General features: G+C 43.5%; 2 protein-coding genes across 4 annotated transcripts in view; one reads left to right on the forward strand and one right to left on the reverse strand.

Moving 5' to 3' along the window:
• The window catches only part of TSHZ2 (teashirt zinc finger homeobox 2), an 863,437-nt gene that overhangs the window by 65,779 nt on the left and 770,051 nt on the right, over positions 1-27,607 (forward strand). For all 3 annotated transcript variants that reach the window (XR_012851541.1, XR_012851543.1, XR_012851542.1), the window contains exon 3: positions 18,167-18,279. The gene's annotated coding sequence lies outside the window, so the exon portion shown is untranslated. The remainder of the gene's footprint in view (positions 1-18,166; positions 18,280-27,607) is intronic.
• The window catches only part of ATP9A (ATPase phospholipid transporting 9A (putative)), a 75,920-nt gene that overhangs the window by 2,647 nt on the left and 45,666 nt on the right, over positions 1-27,607 (reverse strand). The window contains exons 16-27 of the mRNA XM_075845412.1: positions 23,895-23,987; positions 21,196-21,279; positions 20,829-20,999; positions 20,216-20,314; positions 19,997-20,086; positions 18,269-18,413; positions 16,083-16,147; positions 13,778-13,933; positions 6,871-6,935; positions 5,016-5,124; positions 3,465-3,522; positions 1,875-2,078 (exon numbers count right to left, since the gene is read on the reverse strand). Of these exons, the coding sequence (XP_075701527.1) occupies positions 1,875-2,078; positions 3,465-3,522; positions 5,016-5,124; positions 6,871-6,935; positions 13,778-13,933; positions 16,083-16,147; positions 18,269-18,413; positions 19,997-20,086; positions 20,216-20,314; positions 20,829-20,999; positions 21,196-21,279; positions 23,895-23,987 (1,339 nt within the window). The remainder of the gene's footprint in view (positions 1-1,874; positions 2,079-3,464; positions 3,523-5,015; positions 5,125-6,870; positions 6,936-13,777; positions 13,934-16,082; positions 16,148-18,268; positions 18,414-19,996; positions 20,087-20,215; positions 20,315-20,828; positions 21,000-21,195; positions 21,280-23,894; positions 23,988-27,607) is intronic.

Genomic DNA, 27,607 nt, shown 5'->3' on the forward strand with positions numbered 1-27,607 from the left:
TGCACGGCTCGTTACATTATGTGTATCATACCTGTGTCTTGTAACTATCCGAGCACCTGTGCATCCATCACATGACCCTGTAACGAGCCGTTCACCTGTAGGTCCATCACATGACTATGGACAGAATTTTATCCACTGGAAATAAACAATGAATGTTCCTACTGAATAACAACAAGCAGAGATCTTGACAACCGTGATGAATGAATATAGAAAGTATATTGTAATGGTTGTATAATGTTTAATTATCCAAAAAAACAACATTAATTTGCCTAATCCGACCGACCCCTCTAACATTTCCCAGAATCGTGTATTGTCTGATTGCACAGGTCGTTAATGTACAACCACCAAATGTCACAGGATGTCAGGGTTACACCAGGACAGTAGAGAGAACGAATGATGGACAGAAATTACCTCCCAAAAAATTACAAAAATATCAGACCTCTCAGTTCTGTTCACTCCCGGAAGTGTAGAATATAGAGCGAATAGAAGTGGTCAGATTCATTCATTAATGATAGTTTTATCTTTGGCCAAGTCCACAATTGGTGATTCTTTACAACCCATCATGATGGATGCGTCCTGAACCAGCCGCCATTCTCAGCCCGATGAAGGACTATATGTCTTACGTTTGTATCACCTGCTCCTATTGAGCCAATAAACCAAGTCTGTAATGCTGTTCTACTTAGATATTGATGTCTATGCTATTCTCTGGCAGTGGGGACCACAACATGCACACAGCAACATTCAAAGCTTACAGGCGTGTGCGGCCATTGCTGGAGTGAACCTGTCCCATGTCTCATGACAAATTCCAGTGTCTTCTGAAAGGGAGGGGGAACCATGTGTGCCAAATCTATGCAGATTTAAAGAGGATCTTTCACCAGCTTAGTAAAGCCCTCACGTCAGAGGCGCTGTCACGCTGATCATAGTGTGATGTGTATCCCAATCCATTTTTTACTTTGAGTCATTTTCTGATTATGCCAATTAGGCTGTACTATCCAAAGGGGCGGTAATGCTGAGGTTTCACTGGGGGCAATGTCTCGCGATAGAAGCTGAAATCACGCTGTGCCTGGGAGAAGCATCATACAACCAACACAAACACCGCCAGCAGTGAAACCTCCGAATTACCGCCCCTATGGCTAGTACAGCCTAATTAGCATAATCAGAAAATGGCTCATAACTCTGAAAGTAAAAACAGGATTGGGGTACAAATTAGGCCCCATTCACATCGCGTTTCTGCTAACCGCCGAGCGTATATACTTAAAAAAAAAAAAAAAAACATGGACCATTGAAAGCGTATACAACTGTGTACCATTTTCTGTTTTTTTATAGCGTGCAAGTTTAGCGTATACTCATACATCGGTGTACGTTTCTGCCCGTTACTTACCTAAAAAAAAGTATGTCCTTTTTTTTTTTTTTTTAAACGTGAACACTGATAGGAAAAAAAACAAAAACGGATAGATTTACTGTATGTAAACAGCAACAAACGTATAGCATTACCTTTGCATACGTTGTCCATTGAGATCCATGCTAAAAAAAAACGTTACGTCGCGTATACCTATTTTTGAAGTACAGAATAGCGTGACAGACGGCACTTTTCAGTACTTTCAACAAACTGATATTATTTTGGTCTGTGTTTAAAAACTTATGCGCTCGGCGGATAGCACAAGCGCAATGTGAATGTGGCCTTACACTGAGATCAGGATAGTGCCCATGATGGGAGGTAGGAAATTGTGCTTCTCTGAACTACTGATGACCGTTCCTCTTTAACAGTTTTTCCATGCGTTTTCTGTTTGGTCATACTACGATGAAGCAAGCGAACCAACCGTTACACAGAAATCATGGCATTCGCTCTGGTTTTAAAAGGTGATGCTTCTTACCTATAAACTCATGTAAGAAGACGAGGGAGGCGATGTAACAGGAGAGACTGAGGAGCTCGGCCACGATCATCAGCCAGTGCCACGTCTGAATGGTTAGTGCCACCATCAGCAGTTCTGTTAGGATCAGGGATGTGAAGGAAATGGCCACAATATGGACAAACTCCGACTCAAAGAGCAGCAGCGCTCCGTACATAATGATGCTCCCTGTAGAGAGGGGGGTGGTTACGTTAGATAAGCAACATTACAGATACGAATACAGGATTTTAGAAGCTTAAACGGGTTATCAGAGGTTTTTTTTAAATCGATGGCCAACCCCAATAGGGTTCGACTTTTGGCACCCTCACCGATCAGCTATTTGACGGGGCCATTGTTTACTTGGTTCTTGCACCAATGTCCCATTCACTTGAGTACGAGAACCACGGCCCCCTCAAACGGATGATCATGGTGGTGCCGAGATTCAGACCCCCACGATCTTATATTGATGGCCTATCCTAAGGGTAGGCCATCAATTTTAAAAACCCGGATAACCCCTTTAATTATTAAGAAACATCGGTTATAAAGTTAGCAAATGTAAAATCCAGCATCTTTATTTTATAGTGTAGAAATAAAATCTGTTACCTGGAATTACAGCTGCTGTTGACTGATCTGGTATTCCTATTATAATCAGTTTAGTACAGATGTCCACCCTTAACTTTAACTTTTATGTATTGTGTTAGGGCCTCATGCACACGACCGTAGCCATGTTCACGGCCGTGATTTTCGGGTCAGACTGCCGCGGAGTGTCACCCGCGGGCCGTGGAAACCACGGTCGTTTGCATGGGCCCATAGAAATGAATGGGGCCGCAATTCTCCCGTGGATTTTTGGGGGAATTGTGGCCGCCAAAGCACCTTCGTGTGCATGGGGCCTAAGTTTTACAATTTGTGATGATACCAATTCAATACAATCTCATGGAATCCAGTAAAAAAAAAAAAAAAAAAAGAAGTATACTTTTAGCTTTTGTTTAGCATGGGCGTCTATGGCCAACAGATGGCGTCCATCAGAGGCGTCTCACACAGCCATCCAGTAAAAAGAAAGTATACGTCTTTTAACATGGGATTCTATGGGCGACAGGTGGCATCTATGGGAGGTATACTTTGTTTTACATGATCGGTTAGCATTTTGCGCCATACAGCTCAGCTTTCGAGATAAGTTAAGGGAGGACTCATCTGTACTTTGAGTGCATCATTTAATCCTGCTTTAAGACTGGTGGCTCATTATGAGTGTGTTTACAGGAGACCTATTTTTGCTGGTTTTTATTTTTTTTCAAAAATTGCGTGGTTTTGCCGCAATTACGAAAATCGTAACAAAGAAAACATGTAAATACACCCTTATACTGCCTACAAACCAGCTCATTAACACATAATACCCAGTGCAAGGATTATGTATTTTTAGGTTATTCGAATGTTTCTGACATAATTGGAATTTTTAATCCATAACGAGATCCGTCATCAGCAAACTTCATATATAAACCTCATATTAAATCGATGTTGGATTTCATATTTGCTGACTATATGTGTTTTGTTATCCAACGTTGGCATTTCACTTCATACCTTGATAAATGCTGATCAATACCCAAATAAGAAATGTTTTGTATGACAGCGGCCGTCCCTGGAAAAGCAAAGAGAGAAGAGAGAAGTATTTAAGCGTGTGCCGAGACTACGAGAATTATTCCTGACACTTGTGTATTAGTCTACAGGGAAAAGAAAAACACGAAATATATTGCATGTCTTACCTTGTACTAGTCACAGCCTGTATTATATACCAGAGCGGACGTTATAATGCTGCAACTTCAGAACTGAAATCTCCCAGACTACCCTGCTGGTTCCTGGTCTAGTAATTCTCATTCTGGGAAGTGTTACTTTGTACCAGGCACTGTAGAGTTACGCCTCATGCACACGACCGTGTGCGCCGTCCGAGTCCCGTCACTGATCCAAGGAATAATAGGACATGTTCCATCTTTCCTCGGATCGGAGACTCGGACCATTTTTCACGGACCCCATTCACCCGCTAAAGTGAATGGGTCCGTAAAGATGATCGGGTGCCACTCGGATGCCGTGAAAAACATCCCGAGTGGCACAACGGTCATGCGCAAGAGACCTTCGGTATGTTCACACTGCTTATTTTCGGCTGTTTTTCTGGCCATAAACGGACGAAAAATCGGAAGCAGAACGTCTCCAAACTTCTGCCCATTGATTTCAATGGGAAAAACAGTGTTCTGTTCCGACAGGCCGTTTTTTTAAAACGCGGCCCTTTTGAAAAACGGCCGCGTAAAAAAGAAGCCCGCGAAAAGGAAGTGCATGTCACTTCTTGAGCCGTTTTTTATTGACTTTTTATTGACTGAAAATCATAGCCTAATCCTGCTGTATGTAGAAAAACTTTGTCAGCTTGCTGATTGTTTCTAATAGTCAGCAGAATTATCAATGCAGTTCTGGATCGAGTTCTGGGTCAATGATCGAACAAAAGAGTGTTCAGATGACCTCGTTCCCAATCATTGCTCTGTGCAAACAGCAAACGCTCGTTCATCAGCTGATTGTATCGTTTATGCGGCAGAAATGATTATCTTTGTCGGCAGCGCATCCCCCTGTGTAAACATGAAGACGTGCTGCCGACATGATAGAAATGTATGGGGACGATATCGTAGTAACCATCTCTCGTATCCACACATTACTAATAATTGCTTCTTGTGAAAGGCACAAACAAGGGCCGATCAACGAGTTGTCTCGTTAATCGGTGCTCATTGTTATGGCCAAAATTGGCCGATGTAATAGAATCTGTAATGCAAAAGTCAAGGGACCTATTTGAGGTAGGAAAACTAACTGCATTATAGGAGGGGGGCGGGCTGCCACCAGCTTCCTGACTGTTTCCAATAAGCAATCAGCAGATCTATAAATGCAGTAATGGGCTATAAAAACCTCTAAATCGGGATCTGTCATTTCATCTATTTACAAAACCAAACGTTTTATGTTGCTTACATTTGTATATAAAACAATTATATATAAAAAAAAAAAAAGTTGCAGTTTGCCCTTCAGAGTTTACAGCCTCACAGTGTGAACAGGATCTTTGATCTTACCCAAATGGAGTGACGTGATGAATCTCATTACCTTTAGTAGATCCTTGTACAGCTCCGGATACAACATTGCCACTTCAGACTTAACATCTTTATCGAGCACCAGAGAGAAGACCGGGAACATTGTGTAGATTGTGGAATATCTGCAGAGACAACAATCCTATTACTGCACGGAGAAACAAATCTGTCCGCAGCAGGACGCACATGGGGGGGGGGCAAACGACACAATACATAGTCCAGCACCACAACAGTTAATTCAATACTGGGAATCTAGGTAAATCTTCAAACTCCATAGGTCCCTGGTATTGTTGCTACACTTCTATGGTAAAGCATTGCACGTAGGGGGGTACCCAATAGTAAATACGCAGCCTGCTGCCATTGTAGATTCTCTTTGGGCCATTAAAACCTCTCACTTGATATAAACTATATCCCTCAGTATATAGATGATGGGACACTATTTACAGGACTAATGTGCAAAAACTACTTTTCATAGTCGTTTCTGACTCACGACTTTGGCTTTTCCTGATAGAAATCCCACAATCACCGTACAAGCTTGGGAGGGTTTGGCTATTACCCATTCTTCATCCTGATTACATCATACAGGACCCGAGGGGCCAAAAAATTCAAAGAGCTGCGCTCTTGAAACAAGTGGGCAGGGTGGAGTGGCCTCCCCGCGAACCGTGATACTGTACAAGGCCGGTCAGGAAGGGCGGAATAAAGAGAATTGAAAATAGTAAGCTATTAATTATTTTACGGCCTTCAGACTTCTAAGCCGCAAGATACTGGCTATAAAAAAAAAAATAGTGTTATTTACGTAGAAAAATATCCGTATTACTCCACGCACTTCCCTGGAGGCCGCTGGGTTTGATTGTACTCACACGATTCTCATTCAGCGGTGAAAGTCTTAACCTGAAGCTAAAGAGGATCTGTATTCTCTCCTGACCGGTCTGTTCTGGAAAACACTTGTAATCCCCATAAAATAATAATTCTGGAGTCCTGCATCGTGCCGTTCCTCTGTTATTTCTCCTGGAAATGTATGAATAAATTGACAACTGGCTGTTACCACTGGCTTAGTCAATAGGATGTGTGCCTACACGTTGACACTCAGCACAGATTCGACTGTGTAGTGACACACTATTGACAAGGGTAATTTATATATTCATTTCCAGGAGGAGCAACAGAGGAAAGACTGCACAATTCAAAAAAAATTTGCTCCAAAATTGTTGTTTTATGCGAAATACAAATATTTACTAAAACAGTTATTAACAGGGAGCTAAGGCGTCCTCTTTTTAAATATTCTTAAATAATTAGGCAGGTACTAAAAAATGTGAGCAAAGGGGTCAGGTGTCCTGCAAGAGAATCGGTCATATTTATCTGGATTGAAATGAAGTCTTGTCCTCCTGGCAGGTTCGCTCGCCAACAGGACTATGTATAATCTACTAATAAATAGCCATGATATAGGTTTTGTTTAGGAGCAGGATGCCATGCGACCATTATACGAGTCTAGCGCTGCTGATCTCTGGGACAGGCCGAGTCTCTGTGTCTATGACTTGCCTTTTGAGTTTGTGTATTTTTTATCGTATGATGGTCACATGAACGTGCAATGGTTATGACTGTTGTGCAACTTCCATGTGTGTCTACGGAGGTGGATGTAGAGCAAATTTTTGAAAACCTAGAAAGATCATAATAAAGTTGTACAACACTTATCAGGGCTGGAATCTCAGAAGGCAGGCGGCTTATGCTTTTTGAAATTTGCTGATCAGACTGGCTCCTAAAGTTTACAGTAAGGTGTCCACCCCTGCTCATTATCCTCATGGAGTGCAGGTGTTGTGTGTGGCCCCTTCCTTCGTCTCACAGTTTTATAATTGATGGCAAAATCGTCTACGTACCCAATGATGAGGAATCCTTGGTAGAGAGGCACTGAGGCAAAGTAAAACACGGAGGAGAAGACGGCCTGTATAGATAGCAGATGCACAATTACCTCTCATATGTAACTAAACATCATATACATATTCTAATGAGGGACTCGCAGCTACGGACCGGACTCGCAGCTACGGACCGGACTCGCAGCTACGGACCGGACTCGCAGCTACGGACCGGACTCGCAGCTACGGACCGGACTCGCTAATTTTATCTGTAATTACGTACGATTGCTCCAATGCCGCTGCTAGGCGTCCTTCGTCACTTTACCTTATCCATCTCAAGTGTCCTGCCAGATTACTGAATGTATTTTCTCTAGTTATATGGCATGAATACATAAAAAATGGCATTCCTGCCGAACACAATACTTAAAAAACCCCTGCGCTATATATGAAAAGTGGGAGGGGCTTTAGAGTTGCACTCCGTCCGAGTCATTTATCACGTTTCGGCCCGGCATTGCTATGTAATCCATTTGAACTCCATTCTTTTCTTTTTTTTTATTATAAATATATATAAATAATACTATGTATAATGTGATTTTATGCAACTTTTAAATAGGGATAGAGACGCAGGAACAGCTGAGCCGTCAGTCCTGCTGACCTGACTGATTTGGCTTTAAGTGCAAGATACCGCTACTATGTATACAGGATACAAAGAAATTGAATCCAGAACTTTAAATAAAAAAACTATTTAAAAAGGGGGAGAGACTGGCACACCACTCATACAGTGCCCCAGTGTTAATATATCTCCCACAATGTGTTTACGTAATTAATGGCAGCAAATAAACATCCATGGTTGGGCTGCTGCAAAAGCAATTGTCACTTTGTGTTATCTAGAGCAGATTCCATCCATTGGGAGCATAGAAAAATAGCATGGAAAGAAGAAGTGTGGCAGCTTAGGGGACTGCTGGGTCGGGCGACTTCATCTACTTCTGGACTCCTTTTTCAACTATACACAAACGAGGTCAAATAAAAATATGAATAATGCATGTTTCAATTCACTGACCGTAAGCAGAGATCTTGCAAATGGTGAGGAATCGAGGCACTTAGGGAGGTAATTTAACAACTTTTCTGCGTGTAAAAAGTTGCAAATGGCTTAAGAGTCGCAAAAAGTTTGATTTTTGGGCTATTTCCACCACTTTAAAAAAAATAATAATGGGTGGAGCTAGATGGAGGGGTGGGACTTAATTTATTTACCTTAATTTATGGCAGCAACTGGCGGAAATCTACACCAGTTTCTGACTGGCATCGATTTCACTCGGTGGCGCACAAACAGCTGAAGATGTGACAAGACATAAGAGTTGTCTGCCCGCCTCTTAATAAAGGTCACATCGGCTCGTTATGATGACTGGCGTATGTAACAGCAGTTTTAGTAAATTCCCCTGTAAGTCTAAGTGTCAGAACTAGCTTTATTTATGTAAACCCCCTTTAAATATACGTCTGGTCATTTGTATCATCATAGGGGCTTTTCAGTTCTGAACTTGAACTGACGTTTGGTTTGTTATTTTTAGGGAATGTTCTGAAATCTGTATCAGTTTCATAGGGCCCCGTGTAGGTGATGTGTATATGATCAGCGAGGACATTCTACAGATCTAGCAGAGTTTATATGAGGTCGGTGTGAATGAGGAAGCAGAACAATGACTTTACTACAGTCTGTGGAGAGGAAATCTAGGGTGAGCGTGTGAGGTGTATTGTGCAGTTACTACAATCCTGGAGCTGGTGCATTCACTCTTACTGCGTCCAGGATTGTGTTGATAAGACGGAGGAGAGAATGGTTATTGTAATGGGGCCAAAGTGAAAAGTGACGGCACTGACAGCTCGGCCGCAGTGTATCCAGGCCTAAAAAGACCATCACAAGCAGCGATCAGTATAAGGCCTCATTCACATGAGCGTATCCGATTCACGCGCGTGAAAAACAGGTCCGTGTGTGCTGCGTTACATATCTGTGTGCTTTGCGAGGGGCATGAGTTATTTACGCCCTCGCAAAGCACAATTTTTTTTTATTTTCAACTAAATCAATGCGCAAATCACGCACCGCCCACGCATGTGCATCCGTGTGCAGTGCGTGGTTTTCACGCATCAATTGACTTCAATGGGCGCGTAGATGAGTGATAACGCACCAATATAGGACATGCAGTGAGATTCACGTAGCGGACTCTCGCGTGAAAAATCACGCATGTGTGAATGGCCCCATTGAAATCAATGGGTCCGTGTGCTGCGTGTTGTTTCAACGCACAGCATACTGACGAGATTCACGCTCATGTGAATGGGGCCTAAGAGAGCAACTTTAAATGTACATACCCCTCCAAAATAATGCTGATATTACAGCTCCCAGTCCTAAATCTGTCTCGCTATTAATCGTTCTGGGAATAGGGAATGTAACAGCAGATAACTTGGCAATGTGAACCATTCTGGAGTCTGGGAAAGCCAGATGACAAGCCCTGTTCTGGTGCACAGATGGTTAATAACGTGACGGACGACCTCTCCAGAACTGGTAGTTATTTCATCCCCCCCCCAGTGACATTATCATGTCTGCATAGGCAGTATATAGTCACTAGTTGGCCGTATAGCCCCCGGGGGTTGTGTAACTTTTAGAGAGATACTCACTTGAGAAGTTAAACCACATTCTAGCTCTATAAACCAAGAGATGAAGACAAGGTCGTGTTTGTTTTGGTCGACGTGATAAAATAATTTGTTAATATGAAAAGGACTGGCTCTCGAAAGGCAGAGGGTCTGCAATGCTCTCCGGGAAAGTGGGTGCAAAATAGCCCACTCTCTAGTGCCACCTATAGGTAGCTATGAAAAGGATTCATACTTATTGGCATTCTCCATGTTTTTCTTTACAGTAACAATAAACATTAATCAACAGATCAGAGAAAAACAAAATAAAAAAATGTTACTACATTAGGAATAATGAACGTGGGAGGATCTGAAATCAATGGCACCTGACCCAAATTCATCATTATGACCATGAAAAACCCTTATGATAGAGACTGAGGTGTACTTCTAGCCAAGGAGTAGTATATCATTTGCAGTAATTCACTTTGATAGTACATAGGTATATGTGTTGTGTAAAACAGCGGGACATGCATAGCTATTACTTACTACTATTCTCCCAGACATAAATAGGAAGATTTGGACACTAGATATGCTATAAAATGTTTTTGGATAGAATATCCCTTTAACTAAAGCTAAGGCTTTGTTCACATTTGCATTGGGGTCCCGTTCTCACTTTCCGTCAGAGCGGGACCCTGAACTGACACAGACGGAAACCAACGGTGACGGATCCGGAGCCCGTGGTTTCCGTTAGTCTCTGTTGTGCACTGGACCAGTCGTTTTGCCGGAAGCAATAGCGTCGTCGACTGTTCAGGGTCCCGCTCTGACGGAAAGTTTTGATGGAACATCAGGACCCTAACGCAGATGTAAACGAAGCCTTATCTGTACACCAAATTAGTATGATCCACTTAGTAACCTTTATAAGGAGACTGAAATCTCTCCACAACTACATCTCATCTGCGACTCTCACATGTCACTCACGGCTCAGCAGGCAAACCACTAGAAGAACAGATCCGGACTACAGTTCGACACACGACATCTTCAGACCCCCTGTGCTGTGTTCCACAGCATATTGCCTCCAAATCAGCACATCAAAAGCCCCAAACCAGGCTATCCCCCCCTCCAAATATCACATTACCACCCCTCAGCAAAACTAAGCTCCCTCTGACTAGCACATTGAACCTCCGCAACACTTGTTGTCCACCCCCCCCCCCCCAAAAGCAGCACATCAAACCCCCTCCACAAGGCATATGACTACTAATTTCCTCCCTATAAAGACACTACTCCTCTCCCACTAGTCCCCCAAAAGCAGTATATGAAACCCACTCCCCGTGAGGCTAATCCCCACAAAAAGTATCTACGTCAACAGCAACTCTTTAAAGGGTACCTAAACATTCAAAAAACTTCTGATAGGTCATAGTGACATGTCAGAAGTTTTGATCGCTGGGGGTCCGAGCACGGAGACACTCGCCGATCGCTAAAACGTAGCGGCAGAAGCGATCAGGTGAGCGCTGTGATGCTTCGTTTCTGATCAGCTATTCTCGGAAAGCCAAGCAGTTAGTGTACGGGCTCATAGACTTTCTATTGAACCCGTATACCAATTGCTTGGCTTTCCGAAAAAAGCCGGTCAGAGACTAAGCGGCTCACCCGAGCGCTTCTGATGCTTTGTTTTAGCAATTGATGGGGGTCCCCGTGCTCGGACTCTCACCGTAAAAAACAAAACAAAAAAACTTCTGACATGTCACTAGTTTTTTGAACATTTAATTACCCTTTAAAGGGAATCTGTCAGCAGTTTTGACCCCTCAAAATAGCTAACCGCACTATATACAGGATCCCTGTGGTGTATTTACTATACCTGTGGTGTCGGTCATGCATGTTGCATGACCGAGAAATCAACACCGGGATCTCAAGTGCCACAGAGGCGGCCCCTTTATGTTCTGGACTCTCTTTACTAAACACTGTCAGCCCTTCCCCTCTGCTCTAAATGACAGCTTTATTGTCCAATCAGGAGATCACTAGATCTGTCACTCAGAGCAGAGTGTGTCACTTGCGATTGTGGCGCTGAAAACATTAATACGTAGATATTTTGGTCATGCAACTTGCATGACCGGCTACTATCCCCATCCTGTATATGAAGGCTCAAAACTGCTGCCAGTTTCCCTTTAAAATGCAAGTTTCAGATCTACAATCACGGGATTTTATAAAGTCTCATTTTCTGGCATCAGCAGGTTCTGTAATAGCCGGCACGGGCGCCGGGCAGCAGCTATAGACACCGCTCACAGCCACTGTAATTGCTGCCATAGACGCCTCTACTAATTACTGACATAAATTAGTTATTTATTCAGGTCTTTTGTGATAAGTTTACTCTGTGCAGAGATTTCAATAAATCACTAAAGTCCTTTACTGCTGACCAAAAAAAGCCTAATCACATCCAAAGAGAATCCGTGATGTTACACAATAGTACATTGAAAAGTCTAAGGGGGTGAATACTTTTTATAGGCACCGTACGTCTATAGAGCCCGAAACAATATACAACACCCAGAGAAACGTATACCCTAAAACTATCTCTAAGGCAGGAGCAGCAAGTCACAGAACACAGATAACAGACAGTGAAGGCGATCCCAGTGTAAAAACTGCACGGCTTGGAATCCGCTCACATCAAAATCAGCGTCTGTTTGTTTATTTAGTAGAACATTGTTTGAAACAAGAATTTCCTTCTATTAAACCGTATTAGTCATCACACCACGTCCTCTGTCACCACCTCAATTGTACCGTTTCCTTCTGTTTATAAACCGGCTATTTGTAGAGGACCTCCGCTAACTCCCAGTAACAAACCTGTGCCAATTACAAGTTTTAAAAACATATCATTGTATACAAAATGGAATCTGTGAATAATCATAAATTGGTCAGTCTGGCAGAGCAAAAAATTACTCTTTGAGCACGGTTAAGAACGAATGTCTACATAAAAAAAAATTGCACAACTGCGTAGATACATTACATTACTTATCCTGAGTTACATCCTGTATTATACTCCAGAGCTGTAGTCATTATTCAGCTGGTGGAGTCACTGTGTACATACATTACATTACTTATCCTGTACTGATCCTGAGTTATATCATGTATTATACTCCAGAGCTGACCTCACTATTCTGCTGGTGGAGTCACTGTGTACATACATTACATTACTTATCCTGTACTGATCCTGAGTTATATCCTGTATTATACTCCAGAGCTGCACTCACTATTCTGCTGGTGGGGTCACTGTGTACATACATTACATTACTTATCCTGTACTGATCCTGAGTTATATCCTGTATTATACTCCAGAGCTGCACTCACTATTCTGCTGGTGGGGTCACTGTGTACATACATTACATTACTTATCCTGCACTGATCCTGAGTTACATCCTGTATTATACTCCAGAGCTGCACTCACTATTCTGCTGGTGGAGTCACTGTGTACATACATTACATTACTTTGTCCTGTACTGATCCTGAGTTACATCCTGTATTATACTCCAGAGCTGCACTCACTATTCTGCTGGTGGAGTCACTGTGTACATACATTACATTACTTATCCTGCACTGATCCTGAGTTACATCCTGTATTATACTCCAGAGCTGCACTCACTATTCTGCTGGTGGGGTCACTGTGTACATACATTACTTATCCTGTACTGGTCCTGAGTTATATCCTGTATTATATTCCAGAGCTGCACTCACTATTCTGCTGGTGGAGTCACTGTGTACATACATTACATTACTTATCCTGTACTGATCCTGAGTTATATCCTGTATTATACTCCAGAGCTGCACTCACTATTCTGCTGGTGGAGTTACTGTGTACATACATTACATTACTTATCCTGTACTGATCCTGAGTTACATCCTGTATTATACTCCAGAGCTGCACTCACTATTCTGCGGGTGGAGTCACTGTGTATATACATTACATTACTTATCCTGTACTGATCCTGAGTTACATCCTGTATTATACTCCAGAGCTGCACTCACTATTCTGCTGGTGGAGTCGTTGTGTACATACATTACATTACTTATCCTGTACTGATCCTGAGTTACATCCTGTATTATACTCCAGAGCTGCACTCACTATTCTGCTGGTGGAGTCACTGTGTACATACATTACTTATCTCTGTAGAATAATATAGTTACAGAAACTGCGGATCAGTACAAGGTAAGTAATGTCATGTATTTACAAAGTGACTCGTGTAGATTATATTTAGATGTAGGCCATAAAGTTGTGTTCGTTGTAACTGCAGGAGAATCTACAGTAACTTGTACACACAGTTCTAGTTCATACCTGCATGGTACTGATACAGAGACTCCGGTGGATTACAAATTGGCTCAGACCTGCAGACCTTTTGTAGCTGTTCCGTCCGTGAACCATCAGGAGTCGACCGAGGTGTTTAAATTGCGTGATGGAGAAATCTGCCGCCAGCGAAGCTTGTTTACCTTCCTGAAAGCCAAACCACAGCGAGTTACATACAATCTGTTCTCTGTCTGTGACAGTGCAAGAGATCATAGAAACAGCAGCACTGCAATGATTGTTTACATGGAAAGGCAGAACGGACGTCCAGATTGTGCAGCATAAGGCCTTATTCACACAAGCATATTTCTTGTCTATTTACACATCCGTGTGAAAATTATAGCAATGGAAAATGGCATCTGAGCGATCATGTGACCTTCCTGCGGGTGTCTCCAGTGGGTTGGGACAACATTTTTGACAAAATTAGACCTACTTTTTTTTGCGGCCAAATAAAACACGAGATACCAACGTGACAAAAAAAAAGGGGGACACATGGAACGCACGCAACACAGACATTCATACAGACAAAAAAAAATCATTTTTTTTTTAGCAGAAGCAAATCGAACACGCTTGTGTGAATAAGGCCTAAAGGTTTTTCCTAGCTAGAGGACCACAGGGACGGGAAATAGATTTGAACCTTTTAGATAAAATGAATGTTATATACCCAAAAGTATCTACAAAACCTGCACGGCCAATTCAGCAACAAGCATCCCCTTCACTGATCCCTCTGGACCAATCAGCAATGCCATGTCATATGATCCCTTTTGGTGTTGTGGATTGGCTCGAGGGATCACGGCACCTGACTTATGTGTGGGATTCGTAATCTTATTACATCTGCTCCATAAATAATTGCCGGAACAGATGACAAACAATTATACAAAGGAAACCGGAGTGATCACAGATTCTATGCAAGATCAAGAAGGAATAGGTAATAACAGGCGATGGGGAGCAAATACTTCTCATGTTACTGCAGATGCCCCAATCTAAAGAGGTCTGTTACAGCAGGGGGTTTTACACAGGACGATTATCGGGCAGATATTTAGTTCGTATAACGCTCGTTGCCGATAATTGTCCTGTGTCAACGGGAACGATCAGCAGATGAACGAGCAAACGCCGGATCATCTGCTGGTCGTATCGTTTTTAAACAGTAAAATATTATCGTTGTCGGCAGCTCATCTGGGTGTGTAAACAGGGAGACGCGCGGCGACATGATGATAATGTACGGGGACGAGGGATCGGAGCAACGACCGCTCGTCCCCATCCATAGCTCCATGTGACGGGAGCAAACGAGCGCCGAGCAACCATGTCTCGTGATTGGCACTTGCTGCATCGACCGATTATCGGCCGGAATAAAAGGCACACGACAGTAGATTTCATCCATCCGTAAAGACAGATTCGTAGTCCTTTATAGTCCTCCGCATATACGGAATGGTGTATGTAAATACGGTCACTAATGCACCCAGGAGTCTGAAATCTCTGCAGATAAGTATTGGAGCAGATTCTTATTCTAGTGACAGACATTAGGTTTGCATGGAGGTTGATCGTGTTAGTATTGCTAAGAGATTTATGTTAGAACGCAGGCAGAGCGGTAATATCATCTGTAACATCTGTCCAGCATCTTGTCTGGATGACAATAGAGTTTGCAGAGATTTAATCTAACACAGATTTGAGCCTCTATTTTTATAATAGTTATTCATGTTGGAAGAGATGACAAACCACAGCACAGTAAAGGGGTACGTTGACACGTGGCGGAAATGCTGCAAGTTTTAATAGTGGATTTGCAAAACCCAAGTGGATCAGATTTTACTGAATCTCACTCGCATGCTGTGGAAATTCTCTGTGTGGAATTGGACCTGCAAATTATGTTGCAGATTTTCCCCATTGACGCTACTAAATTCTCCATTCTAGTACCAGTGCACGATACTCTACAGGCGTCGTGCGGTTTTAACGGCAACTGCAGCGCCCAGCGGGCAGCAGGGTCTCTCCACGACCGATGTCAGGTGGGAGATCGCAGCTCAATGTACACTTTACAGTTATTGTCGTGTGTATGGCGACCCTAGACAATACAACTAGAAAGAACGACCGCTATTAGGGATTTAACTGCAGCTCCGTTTAGCGATGGCTTTAAGGACACGTTCGTACCGGTCTTTCTTCTGCGTTTTGCCTCTGCAGCCACCTCCAGGACTATTACATTGTGCTGAACAAGATGGCGGGATATAGAATACATGACATGACTCTAAATGCAGCTTAGTGTCAGGATTTATAGAGGACACTTTACATACAGGAGACAGATACTCACCTTCCCCTCAACTCCAACCCCGCAATCCGCTTCTTGGATCATGCTGACGTCATTCCCACCATCGCCTGGAAAACAAACCAGTAAAGAAGGGGAGTAACTGCAGGACAGTGTCCTTATTATTCAGGATTCCGCAAATACCAGGAGTAAGGAACCAGCATGTAACCCTGTAATGACGCTATATATATATACACACACTGTAGTTCACTGAATAAAGCTTCGACATCGTATATAAAGTAATATTAAGCGCTGCAACTTAATATAATTTTGGGTTTTCAATTCCTCGCACTTTTCATTTTTTCGGCTTGCTGTTAGTAAATGGAAACTTGTTTGCATGTCAAGGCTAAAACCCAATTGTGATCTGATACATTTTATAACAGAGTTTGTTAATTGTACTAAGTGTTGTCTCAATCCTGTCGATTCTCCATGAACTCAATACCTCAACAGTACAAATCTCTGTCCCGAAAGTGTGCTATTAATGGAGTCCAGACTGTACAGCTCGCGTAGCATTGAGTAGATTGGGTACAATTGTAGCAGTCGCTGTGAGAAGTATTAGGTGTGTGCAGGTTTTCAATCTCCAGATATCAACACAAAGTGCAAAAGGGCCTGTTCACGTGACCGTTCGCTTTCCGTTTCGGGGTTCCGTCGGAGGTTTCCGTCGGGTGAACCCCGCAATGGGAAGTGAAAGTGAAACCACAGCTTCCGTTTCAGACACCATTGATATCAATGGTGACGGAAACATCGTTAATGGTTTATGTTCGTCCCCATTCCGGCAGGTTTCCGTTTTAACGACGGAATCAATAGCGGAGTCGACTGCGCTATTGATTCCGTCGGAAAACTGGAAACCTGCCAGAATGGGGACGAACAGAAACCATTAGCGATGTTTCCACCACCATTGATCTCAATGGTGTCTGAAACGGAAGCTGTGGTTTCACTTTCCGTTGCGGGGTTCACCCGACGGAAACCTCTGATGGAATCCCGGAACGGAAAGCGAACGTTGATGTGAACAGGCCCTTATATGTATCCGTCAAAAAAAAAATAGTGTGTCCATTTGTCATCAGTTATAATGGATCCGTTTTTATCTCTGCATCTTTCGTGCTTTCATTTTAGGCTTCGTTCACATCTGCATCGGGACTCCGCCTATGGGTTCCGTCGTCAGGGAAACCCATGAACGGAGCCCTGACTGAAACAAACGGAAATGATAGGTTTCCGTTTGCATTACCATTGATTTCAATGGTGACGGATCCGGTGCAAATGGTTTCCGTTTGTCTCAGTTGTGTACGGGTTCTGTTGTTTTGACAGAATGAATAGCGCAGTCAACTGCAGTATTGATTCTGTCAAAACGACGGATTCCTTACACAACAGAGACAAACGGAAACCATTTTCACCGGATCCGTCACCATTGAAATCAATGGTAATGCAAACGGAAACCTATCATTTCCATTTGTTTCAGTCAGGGTTCCGTTCTGACGGAAAGCTCCGACATAATGCCTGAACGGAACCCTGACGCAGATGTGAACAAAGCCTTAGAAAGTTGAAAAACTTTTCATTATACAATGACTCTTATTTACACAAAACCCCTTTCGGTTGCTGCATCCCAGGATACATGAATTATCTTGTTGTGCATCTCATTATTCTACCTCATGTTAAGGAAGGTGTTTGAACCATGAGCCTCAGACAGCAGTGTACGTTACAGAGGTGCGTGTTACGGGTGTGCAGTGTGCTTTACGGGTGTGCAGTGTGCGCTACGGGTGTGCAGTGTGCGCTACGGGTGTGCAGTGTGCGCTACGGGTGTGCAGTGTGCGCTACGGGTGTGCAGTGTGCGCTACGGGTGTGCAGTGTGCGCTACGGGTGTGCAGTGTGCGGGTTACGGGTGCGCAGTGCGGGTTTCGGGTGCGCAGTGCGGGTTTCGGGTGCGCAGTGCGGGTTTCGGGTGTGCAGTGTCACCGCAGCTCAACACATCAGACAGGAGTTGTGTATCTCTCCCATGACAGTCGGTGACGGCTTTACCAGTGATAACATCTTGTGGCTGCTGCTAATACTGATGCAGTTTTCTGATTTTCTGCCTTTTCATTCTTTTTTCCCAGAAATAAACCAGCGTAAGAGGATGATGCTGAGAGACTGTGCAGTCATTTAACCCTTGTTGGACCACACAGGAGAGGAATACAAAATTCAGGTCATTCTCGTACCTACAGCGCAGGTGAGTTTTCCTGTCCGTTCTTGCAGGAGGCGCACGATCTGAGCTTTCTGGGTGGGGGCACAACGGCAGCAAACGACAGCCGGACACTGACAGGCCAGTTCCATGAATTCATACTCATAATATTTCAGACACACCTGATGAGCAAACAAGAAAGAGTAAGCGGAGGCAATACACGGGTCTGGGAGGCGAGTGCAGGCAGAACTACATGGGGTGGGTCGTCATTTACAGATGGGATACTGGGATTTTTTGGGCTTTTGTTTTGTGCTTAGGGGAGTTTTGTCATGCACTCATACTTCGTTTTATTGTGACAGATTTAATCGTCCCTTGAGACTCAATGTGCATTAGTTCTCATCAATAATCAATTGAATTCATCTTGATCAATTTTTTATTTCACAATTATTTTTTTTTAAATCGTTTAAAAATGCGTTGCCCATAGCGACCAGACTAGCTTTCTAGCCGTTTAAAAAATTAAAGTGGCAATGTGATTACTATGGACAAATGCTGCACTTTTAATTGAAAAAAAAAACTTCCATTATAATTTACGTTTTTTTATTAGATTATAGAAAAAAAAAAAGCAGTCGTGTTTTTCTAAACAGTGACACTATTGTCCATGGGCCGTGTCTAGTATTCACTTGAATAGAGCCGAGCTGCAATACCAGACATGACCATAGACACGAGGGGAGCTGTGTCTGGAATGAGGTAGTAATGCTTTTCTGAATGTACAAACCCCATGATGCAGTTCTGTCATATGTTTATACTCACATAGTTCAGTCCTTACATAGCTGCCTCTATATCAATGTAACAGCTACAAGTAATACCAAAATATGTAGAAATCAGAAATATATATTCATCCTAAAGGCCTCATGTGCACGGCCGTGATTTTCGGGTCGGCCGGCCACGGAGTGTCAGCCGCGAGCCGTCTGCATATCGCGGGCTGTGCACATGGTCGCGGCCATTATTTTCAATTAACACGGCCGTAATAAGACATGCTCGTTCTTACTGCGGTTCGGGCTCCGGGGCCATGCACGGACCGTGGAAACCATAGGAATGAATGGGCCCGCAATTCTCTAGTGGATTTTCGGGGGAATTGCAGCCACAAAAGCACGTTAGGGTTGTCACCTGCTCCATTATTGATGAAACCTACAGAGTTTTTCATAGGTTAAAGGGGTTTCCCAATTATAAGAAACAGATGGCCTATCCTCAGGATCACGTGAGTGCCGCGGCCCCTTCAAAAAGGCTGATTGGTGGGGGTGCCCAGAGTCTGACTACCAGCGACTACATATTTATGGCTTATCCTGAGGAGAGGTCATTCATTTCTTATAACTGGTAAACCCTTATAAAATGGTCCTTATCACCAGGTAGGTGGTTGTCCTCGGATACACCTGTACTCGCAAACGTGATTTATTCCAACATCCTAGGATAAGCGGCTATCGTTCTCCCAAGTCATTTTCTCCTGTGTTTAATAATATAAGTGGCATTCCACGGCGATCTTCCCACGGGTTGCATTCAAATACTACATAAATATTTTGCAGCCTTTTCTAACAATTGTGGATTCTCTGTAATTCTGCGTTGCGGACTAATGACAAAATCGTACAAGGAACAATACCGTACAAGTATTTAACGGAGGGAGCTTGGAGAAGGAAACCGCTTAGATACAGCATAGTAGGTTGAGTCTTCTCTGATCAGACCCTTCCTGCTGTAAATCATCTGTAAATACCTCTAAAGAGTCCCCTGATATAACGAGAGCGCAGTCGTGCTTCCTTCTGAATGCGTTCAGCTCTAGATGCGCTTCCCCGCGATTCGTTACCTGTAAACATGAAAAATGTCTCGTTATATGAGAAGAGTTTCTTATACTGTGGTGGCCGGTGCGTCCAAAAGCTTCATAAGGTTCCCAAATCACTGCCCAACCCCCACATCCTTCTAGTTGGTTACTCACAGGCCGGAAAATATGGATGTCCTGGTTCCTGGTCACTAAATGAGCATTTTTAGCGGTGCAGGTTGCGGTCTCCAGTTTGTCTCCTGTAAGCATCCAGACCTGTTTGCAAAAATGATAATGCATTGAGGACGTGGCTGGATTTAGTATCAGGAGGGAAATAACGAAAGGGGCTCTAAACTAGTTTAGAAGTAAAGCTAACGAGTCCTAATAGAATACATACATTTCCACTTTCCAAGTTCTCTCCATGCAGCCTGCAGTGTAAAGCATAGAGGTTTCATTCTGATTGCCATGGCAACGTCCAGGATCATGTCTATATGTATTAAAAGTTTTTCTAGTTTATACCAGATCTATTAAATACGCATACGATATTAGATATACAGATAAATTACAAGAGAGGTGTATAAATGACCTTGGACGCAGGCATGACAGCCAGAAAGAAAACCTCCATTCTTTACACTGCTGGCTCCATCCAGAGAACTGAGAAGAAAGGTTTATATTACAAAGTGACGACTGCGGCAACTAACTGGTCACTTGTATCATTCAGGATACAATTGCTGGTGCAAAGAATCAAAACAAATCGCATCTATGCGAACAATTTAGACACCCCTCGTACCTTCATGCCAGCATTTCTTAAAGTCTCCAGGGTGGGCCGGACATCGACCTGCAGTTGATCTTCAACTCCGGTCAAACAGAGCAATTCCATCTCCATTTCCAGGCTCTCGATCACAGTGGCCACTTTCAATGAGCGGTCGTGGACGCTGAGCTTGGCCTGCATGTACCGCGCCTGACGAAAAATACGGGAAAAATGTTAGATCGATGGAAAACGGGTTTATGTTACTGGATTGCACTTTATTATCCAGTCATTTTTCAATTGGGAAAAAGCGCAGTATAAAAGAACTGAAAAAACCTGCGTTACCACAATGAGTTTTTTTTTTATAGAAGCTGCTTCTTTAAAAATGGAAAATAATATAGGGTCTCACCTCAAAATCCTGATACTGTTCCTCTGTCAGGGACTTCTTTGCCACTACCAGAACCCTCAGTCCCTCTCTTGCCATATTACCGCACTGGGAAAGAAGAAACGTCCAGTCAGAACAGAGCAGCTCGGACGCCGGACTACACACCCTGGATCTACAAAGGACGATAGTGATCCAGGCAGAGCATAATGTCTGATCCCCGGTCAATGTGCCCATCTGAATAATGTGGGAGGTTTTCGGGAGTATTGGACATTTTCTAACATTTGAGATGCAGGAAAGTATGATCGTTAGGATGAGTTCACACGTTGCAGATTTGATTCAGATCTCACTCTTTTGCATTGCAAAGGAGAAGATCCGCGCCGTGTGAACTCAGCCTTAGGCTACATTCACACGAGTGTGACAGATTTACATAAAAAACGCACGTAAATCTGTCCGTGTGTTGTGTTATTGCACAGTGTGCTTTGCGTCTGGCATGTGTTTTTCACACACTCGCAAAGCACTATTTTTATTTTATTTTCCAATGGAATTAATGCGCAACTCACGCACAGCACACAGTTTTGCCACCGTGTGCTGTGCGTGGTTTTCACGCACCCATTGACTTCAATGACAACGCACCAATATAGGACATGCAGTGAGTTTCACGCTACAGACTCTCGCATGTGTGAATGGGCCCTATTGGAATCAATGGGTCCGTGTGCGGTGAGCAATTTCCACGCACAGCACACAAACAAGATTTACGCTCATCTGAATGAGCCCTTAGGCCTTGTTCACACAGTGCAGATTTGCTGCAAATTTTGAAAACATTTTTTACGTCAAATCTAGCATTGGATCCAGGAGAGCAGACCTTCCTTTATATATTTATTCAGTTTAGGTTCCATTCCTGGCTTAAAAATTACATGCAAAATCTGCTACAAATCTGCATGGTGTGAACAAGGCCTAAGGGTGACAACCTTTACAGAGTTCCTCCATGGGTGACTTCCTGCCTCGATCAGACATAGGCACTGCAGACTTCTGAAACAGGTAAAGCTGCGACCACCCCTATAAAGTGCTATTTGGGGATATAGAGGTCATAGGGTTCAGTACTACAACAAGAGTGTTTCTACTGGAGGACTTGTATATATGGGCACCTTTAGGTTAGGCAAGCAAGCTGGAGTGGAAAAAGGGTTTTTCCTGATCGAACAACCACTTTGGCACAAAGTACATAACACCCAAAAAGACGTCCCTTTTTTTGGCCGGCAGCTAATCACTTATCTTCCCTACTTATCACCTGCTTGGAGGATTCAGAACCGGATAAGAAATCCAGACGTAGCGAGAAAGCAGATAATAGTGTCAAAGGCCGAACATGCTGCAGAATTCACACAATGTGGCACAAAACAGCAGTTTACAACGGTGTAGCAGAGCTGAGTTACAATCTCAATTGGATTAATATAAAAAACAACAGGTATAGAGTTGTAAGGATTTCAGCAGCTGGAGATACACCCAGGACTAAAGGTCCTCGTCCAGGATGTTGCTCTCCCATAAGTACCCTGTAACAGTCCAGGATTTCCTTAATCATCGTGAAAAATTCTCATTGAAATGGACGGTAATTATTCCACACAATTAAAACGACCATAACATGCTGAGCGTTTAAATCTACCCAAGGCCTAAACAACATCCAGCAAAGGACTTATGAGACTTTGTTCCTACAATGAAAAAAATTAGCGACTTTCTAATACACTGTTTTTCAATTCTTGTTCATTTTCAAGATCTCTGCTTTCTGTCATCAACTGGCAACATTCAGCGCTTGCATTCTAATAAGTTAGTTAGGGCCTGTTCACATCAGCGTTGGCTTTCCGTTCCGGGGTTCCGTCGGGTGAAGCCCGCAACGGAAAGTCAAACTGAAACCTCAGCTTCCGATTCCATCACCATTCCGGCAGGTTTCAGTTTTTCAGACGGAATCAAAAGGGCATTCGACTGCGCTATTGATTCCGTAATTAAACCGGAAACCTGCCGGAATGGTGACGAACAGAAACCATTAGCAATACGTTTTTCGGAGATCTTTTTTTAACAAGCCTTTCACCTGTGTCAGTTGGACATTATCTGGATTTTGTTTAGCCTTTCACTGACAGCAAGCAGACTTTTTGAAAATGGGGCAATATTGAAACAAAGTGTATTAGAAAGTTCCGTCATGGAAATAACCTGTGTCTGCTGAGGGGAATTGGAATTATTCCTGGAATATTACCACACAGGATTTATTATGGGATTGACTTTTATAATTTCCTCCAGAGCAGGTCACTCACATATAACACCGGGATGCTGCAAGTAAAGCAAGAACCAGACCTTAAAGGGGTCCCGTTGGCTCTCCTGACATATTTGTTATAGTAAATACTCGTATGTCTCATGCAATAACTATTTTGGAGCATCTTTTCTTTGAACATCGAGTTCTTCTACCTGGAAACATATGGCTAATTTGACAACTAGTTGTTACCATTACTCTTGTCATTGTGACGTGTCCAATCAATGCAAATCCTACCAGACCGTGTAGGGACACCGCACTAACCTAGGGAATAATACATTTACACATACTTTTCCAGGAGGAATAACAGAGGAACGGCAAAATGATCCCATACTGGTTTTTTTTTAATAGGGAATGCAAGTATTTAGTAAAACAGACACGTCAGGAGAGCGGACTGGTCCCCTTTAAAATCTGCTCGACAAGGACGTACCTCCTCCTCCAGCCAATCATTATATTGCACAATCCCAGCCATCACCACATCCGCTCCCTTCATGTAGAACGTGATCTCTCCGGTGGAATCCTCCTGTATAGCAAGGGTTAAAGATTACACCATTAATAACCTGGTACCAACAGAATGAACCACGAAAGGCGACAATGTACAAGTATCAGCCCATAAAATATCTTCCACATACTGTACAGTGCTGTGAGGTCACTAGTGTAAATTATAACTGACGAGCGGTGATGTCACTTGTCACATGATGGATATTTTCTATAATGGAATGTGTGAGGATCACCCTATATATAACCATGGCTTTACCGCGTCGGTTGTCCTCCCACAATTCCACGCACTGCAGCACTCCTATGCCTGAGAGGATCCTTGTGTATTTGTTCATCCTGAGCTTCCTGGTTCATTGAGGCTTATACGGCCAGTGCTGTGACAGGCAGAACAGCCACACACGGGGGATTTGTTGTCACTTCATATACAGTAACCAGGACAACCCTGACTCATATTATTATAAGTAAAGGACAATTCCTGAGAAATACCATCATAGAGGCTGCGTGTAAACAGCGGCGTGATTGCGGCTGCGCTAAATACCACACAAGCGATAAGAGGTGACGAGGTTAGAGCTGCTGTAATCTGCCGCAGAGGAGCTGTTATTATTGAAGGTGTTTAATGACATATATGGAGGAAATGGTGCAGAGGCGGCTTCCTGTGCATTATTGCTGCCGTACAAAACCTTACTAGCTGCTCCAACATAAATAGCATGTCAGCGGACCCTCGTGTGACTCACTTCCTCCGCGCGGTTCAGGGGGAGGTTAGAACTTTCTCATCTGTACAGTGGATCACAGCAATGGCTGGCAGTCACGGTGCCCCCAAGAGCATTGCATCTAAACCAGGCGTCCCGTCCACCTTCCCCACATCCAAGGTCTCTGCACATCAGCAACAGTCCAGAGAGTCACAGTCCCTTTATTATCATCTTGTGAACAGTCCACAGATGTCACCAGTCTTTATAGCAATGAAATGTAATACAGTTGTATAATGGAAAGTTCTGCAGCTTCGTAATAGACTGTGTTTGAATACCTTACCGTTTTCAAAATCTCTGCTTGCTCAGAACATTCTCCTTTACATGCAGAGACCCGCCCTGATCCCGTGCAGTGACACAGGCGCATGTTTTGTGCAGTGTTTTTATATCTCACTTGTAATGAGACCTGCACCTTGCCAGTTGGACATGATCAGAGTTTTCAGCATTTGGATGCAAACCATAATATTTTGTTAATTGACATCAAGCAGAGATTTAGAAAATGAGGGATTAGAACGTTATAAAAATTGTCTCTTTCGCAATCTTTACTATTGCAGCCAACAAGGGTCCGATCACACATCAGCTGCTAAAGTTATATTTCTTTATTCTGACCTATTGTGGCAGGGACAGCCCATTATATATTAGAGTATGTTCTCAGGGAGCAGAGAGCTCAATACATCCAAATGGGGTTTGCTAAATTCCATGCAAGAGATATGGAACAGATTTTCAGTGGCAGAAATTACTGCAACACGACTTCTGCAGTTAAAGTATTTGCCACTAGAGGGCGATATCCAGGGACCCCACTTAACACAATGGAGGGGTAAAATGGTTGTCCGCATTGGAGAATCACTACTTTGTAGAAGGGTCCATTGACAATAAGTTGATCACAGTGCATACCCCTCCTGGGACCCCCTGTGATCAGCTGTGATCTGTGGAGAAACCTGGCAGTAAGTGTTCAGTTTACCTGCAGTGCCACCACAGGAGAAATGAAGCATTACACAGTGTCCATTCATATCACTGTGGTGTCTGTGCAATACAGGACAGGCGGGTCCTCCAGAGAGAGAGACGCTCTATGTAACCGCTCTCCACTCTGACCGAGAGGTGAGGATCCTGAACAGAGGACCCCCCTCTATTACCTCAGAATTCACTAATAAGGTGTATGGAAATAGGTTTTTTAAACTGGGCAATCTCTTTAAGCAACATTCTAATATACTTTGTGTTTCATGTGGTCACCATTTTCAAGAGCTCTGCTTGCTGTCATTGGGTGGAAACATTCTTGACTGCTTTCACATGCTGAAAACCTGTCTTGATTTAATACTTCTCAAAGTTGAGGGGTTTGTTACAATTGTATCCAGTATAGACCATCCTCTGTGATAAACACAGCAGCAGAAATCTAAGGCCCCTTGCACACGAACGTAAAAACGCGCGTAATTACGGGCCCATGGACTTGTATTGGCCACGGGTACCTCCCCGTTTGCTTACGGGAAGGTGCCCGTGCCGTTGAAAAATATAGAACATGTCATTTCAGGCCGTAATTACGGCACAGGCAGCCCATAGAAGTCTATGGGGCTCCTGTAATTACGGGAGCGTTGGTAGGCGACGTCAGTAAATAGTCACTGTCCAGGGTGCTGAAAGAGTTAAACAATCGGCAGTAACTGTTTCAGCACCCTGGACAGAAACTACTGATCACAATATAGATCAACGTGTAAAAAAAAAAAATGTTCATACTTACCCAGAACTCCCTGCTTTTTTCCTCCAGTCCGGCCTCCTGGGATGACGTTTCAGCCCATGTGACGGCTGCAGCCAATCACAGGCCAATCACAGGCTGCAGCGGTCTCATGGACTGCCGCGTCATCCAGGGAGGTCGGACTGGATGTCAAGAGAGGGACGCGTCACCAAGACAACGGCCAGGTAAGTATGAATTTCTTTTACTGCGGAAAGGGCTGCCCCTTCTCTCTATTCTGCACTGATACAAGATAAGGGGCTGCCAATTACTGCAGTGCAATTTTGCAGCGAAAACGTGCCCTTAAATACTGGAGCAATACGGGTCGAAGACGTGTGACCAAGGACCCGTATTTACGCCGGTATTTACGGCAGAACAAAAATACGTTCGTATGCATGAGGCCTTAGGCTTCGTTCACATCTGCGTCAGGGCTCCGTTCATGGGTTCTGTCTGAGATTTCCGTCAGGGAACAGGATCCAAACTGAAACAAAACGGAAACCATAGGTTTTTGTTTGCATCGCCATTGGTTTCAATGGTGACTGATCTGGTGCAATGGTTTCCGTTTGTCACCGTTGTGTAAGGGTTCCGTTGTTTTGACTGACTGAATGGCGCAGTCGACTGGTGATGCAAACGGAAACATATGGTTTCCGTTTGGATTCCGTTTACGGGTTCCCCTGACTGAAAGCTCAGACGGAACCCATGAAGGGAGTTCCGACATAGATGTGAATAAATCCTTAGGCTCTGTTCACACGCTTAACAAAATACGACTGAAAATACGGAGCAGCTCCTGATTTGCAGATGTTTTTTAAGCATCTCGCGTTTTTCACGGCCGTTTTTGGAGCTGTTTTTCTATAGAGACAATGAAAAACTTCTCCAAAAACGTCTCAAGAAGTGACATGCACTTTTTCGCAGGGCGTCGGAACAGAACGCTGTTTTCCCCCGTTGAAATCAATGGGCAGATGTTCGGAGGCGTTCTGCTTCCGATTTTTCGGCCGTTTACGGACCGAAAATAAGCAGTTTGAACATGCTCTTATCCTGATTGTTACAATGTTTAAGATGTATCAGTCTGGTGTACAGGCTTTTTACTATATTTTCTAGACTGGACACAATTGTAGCAAACCTCCAGCTGTGAGAATTTTTACATCAGGATGGGTTTTCAGTCCGTAAACAAGAAATGTT

Source organism: Rhinoderma darwinii, chromosome 13, assembly GCF_050947455.1.
Source record: "Rhinoderma darwinii isolate aRhiDar2 chromosome 13, aRhiDar2.hap1, whole genome shotgun sequence".
NCBI classification, from domain to species: domain Eukaryota; kingdom Metazoa; phylum Chordata; class Amphibia; order Anura; family Rhinodermatidae; genus Rhinoderma; species Rhinoderma darwinii.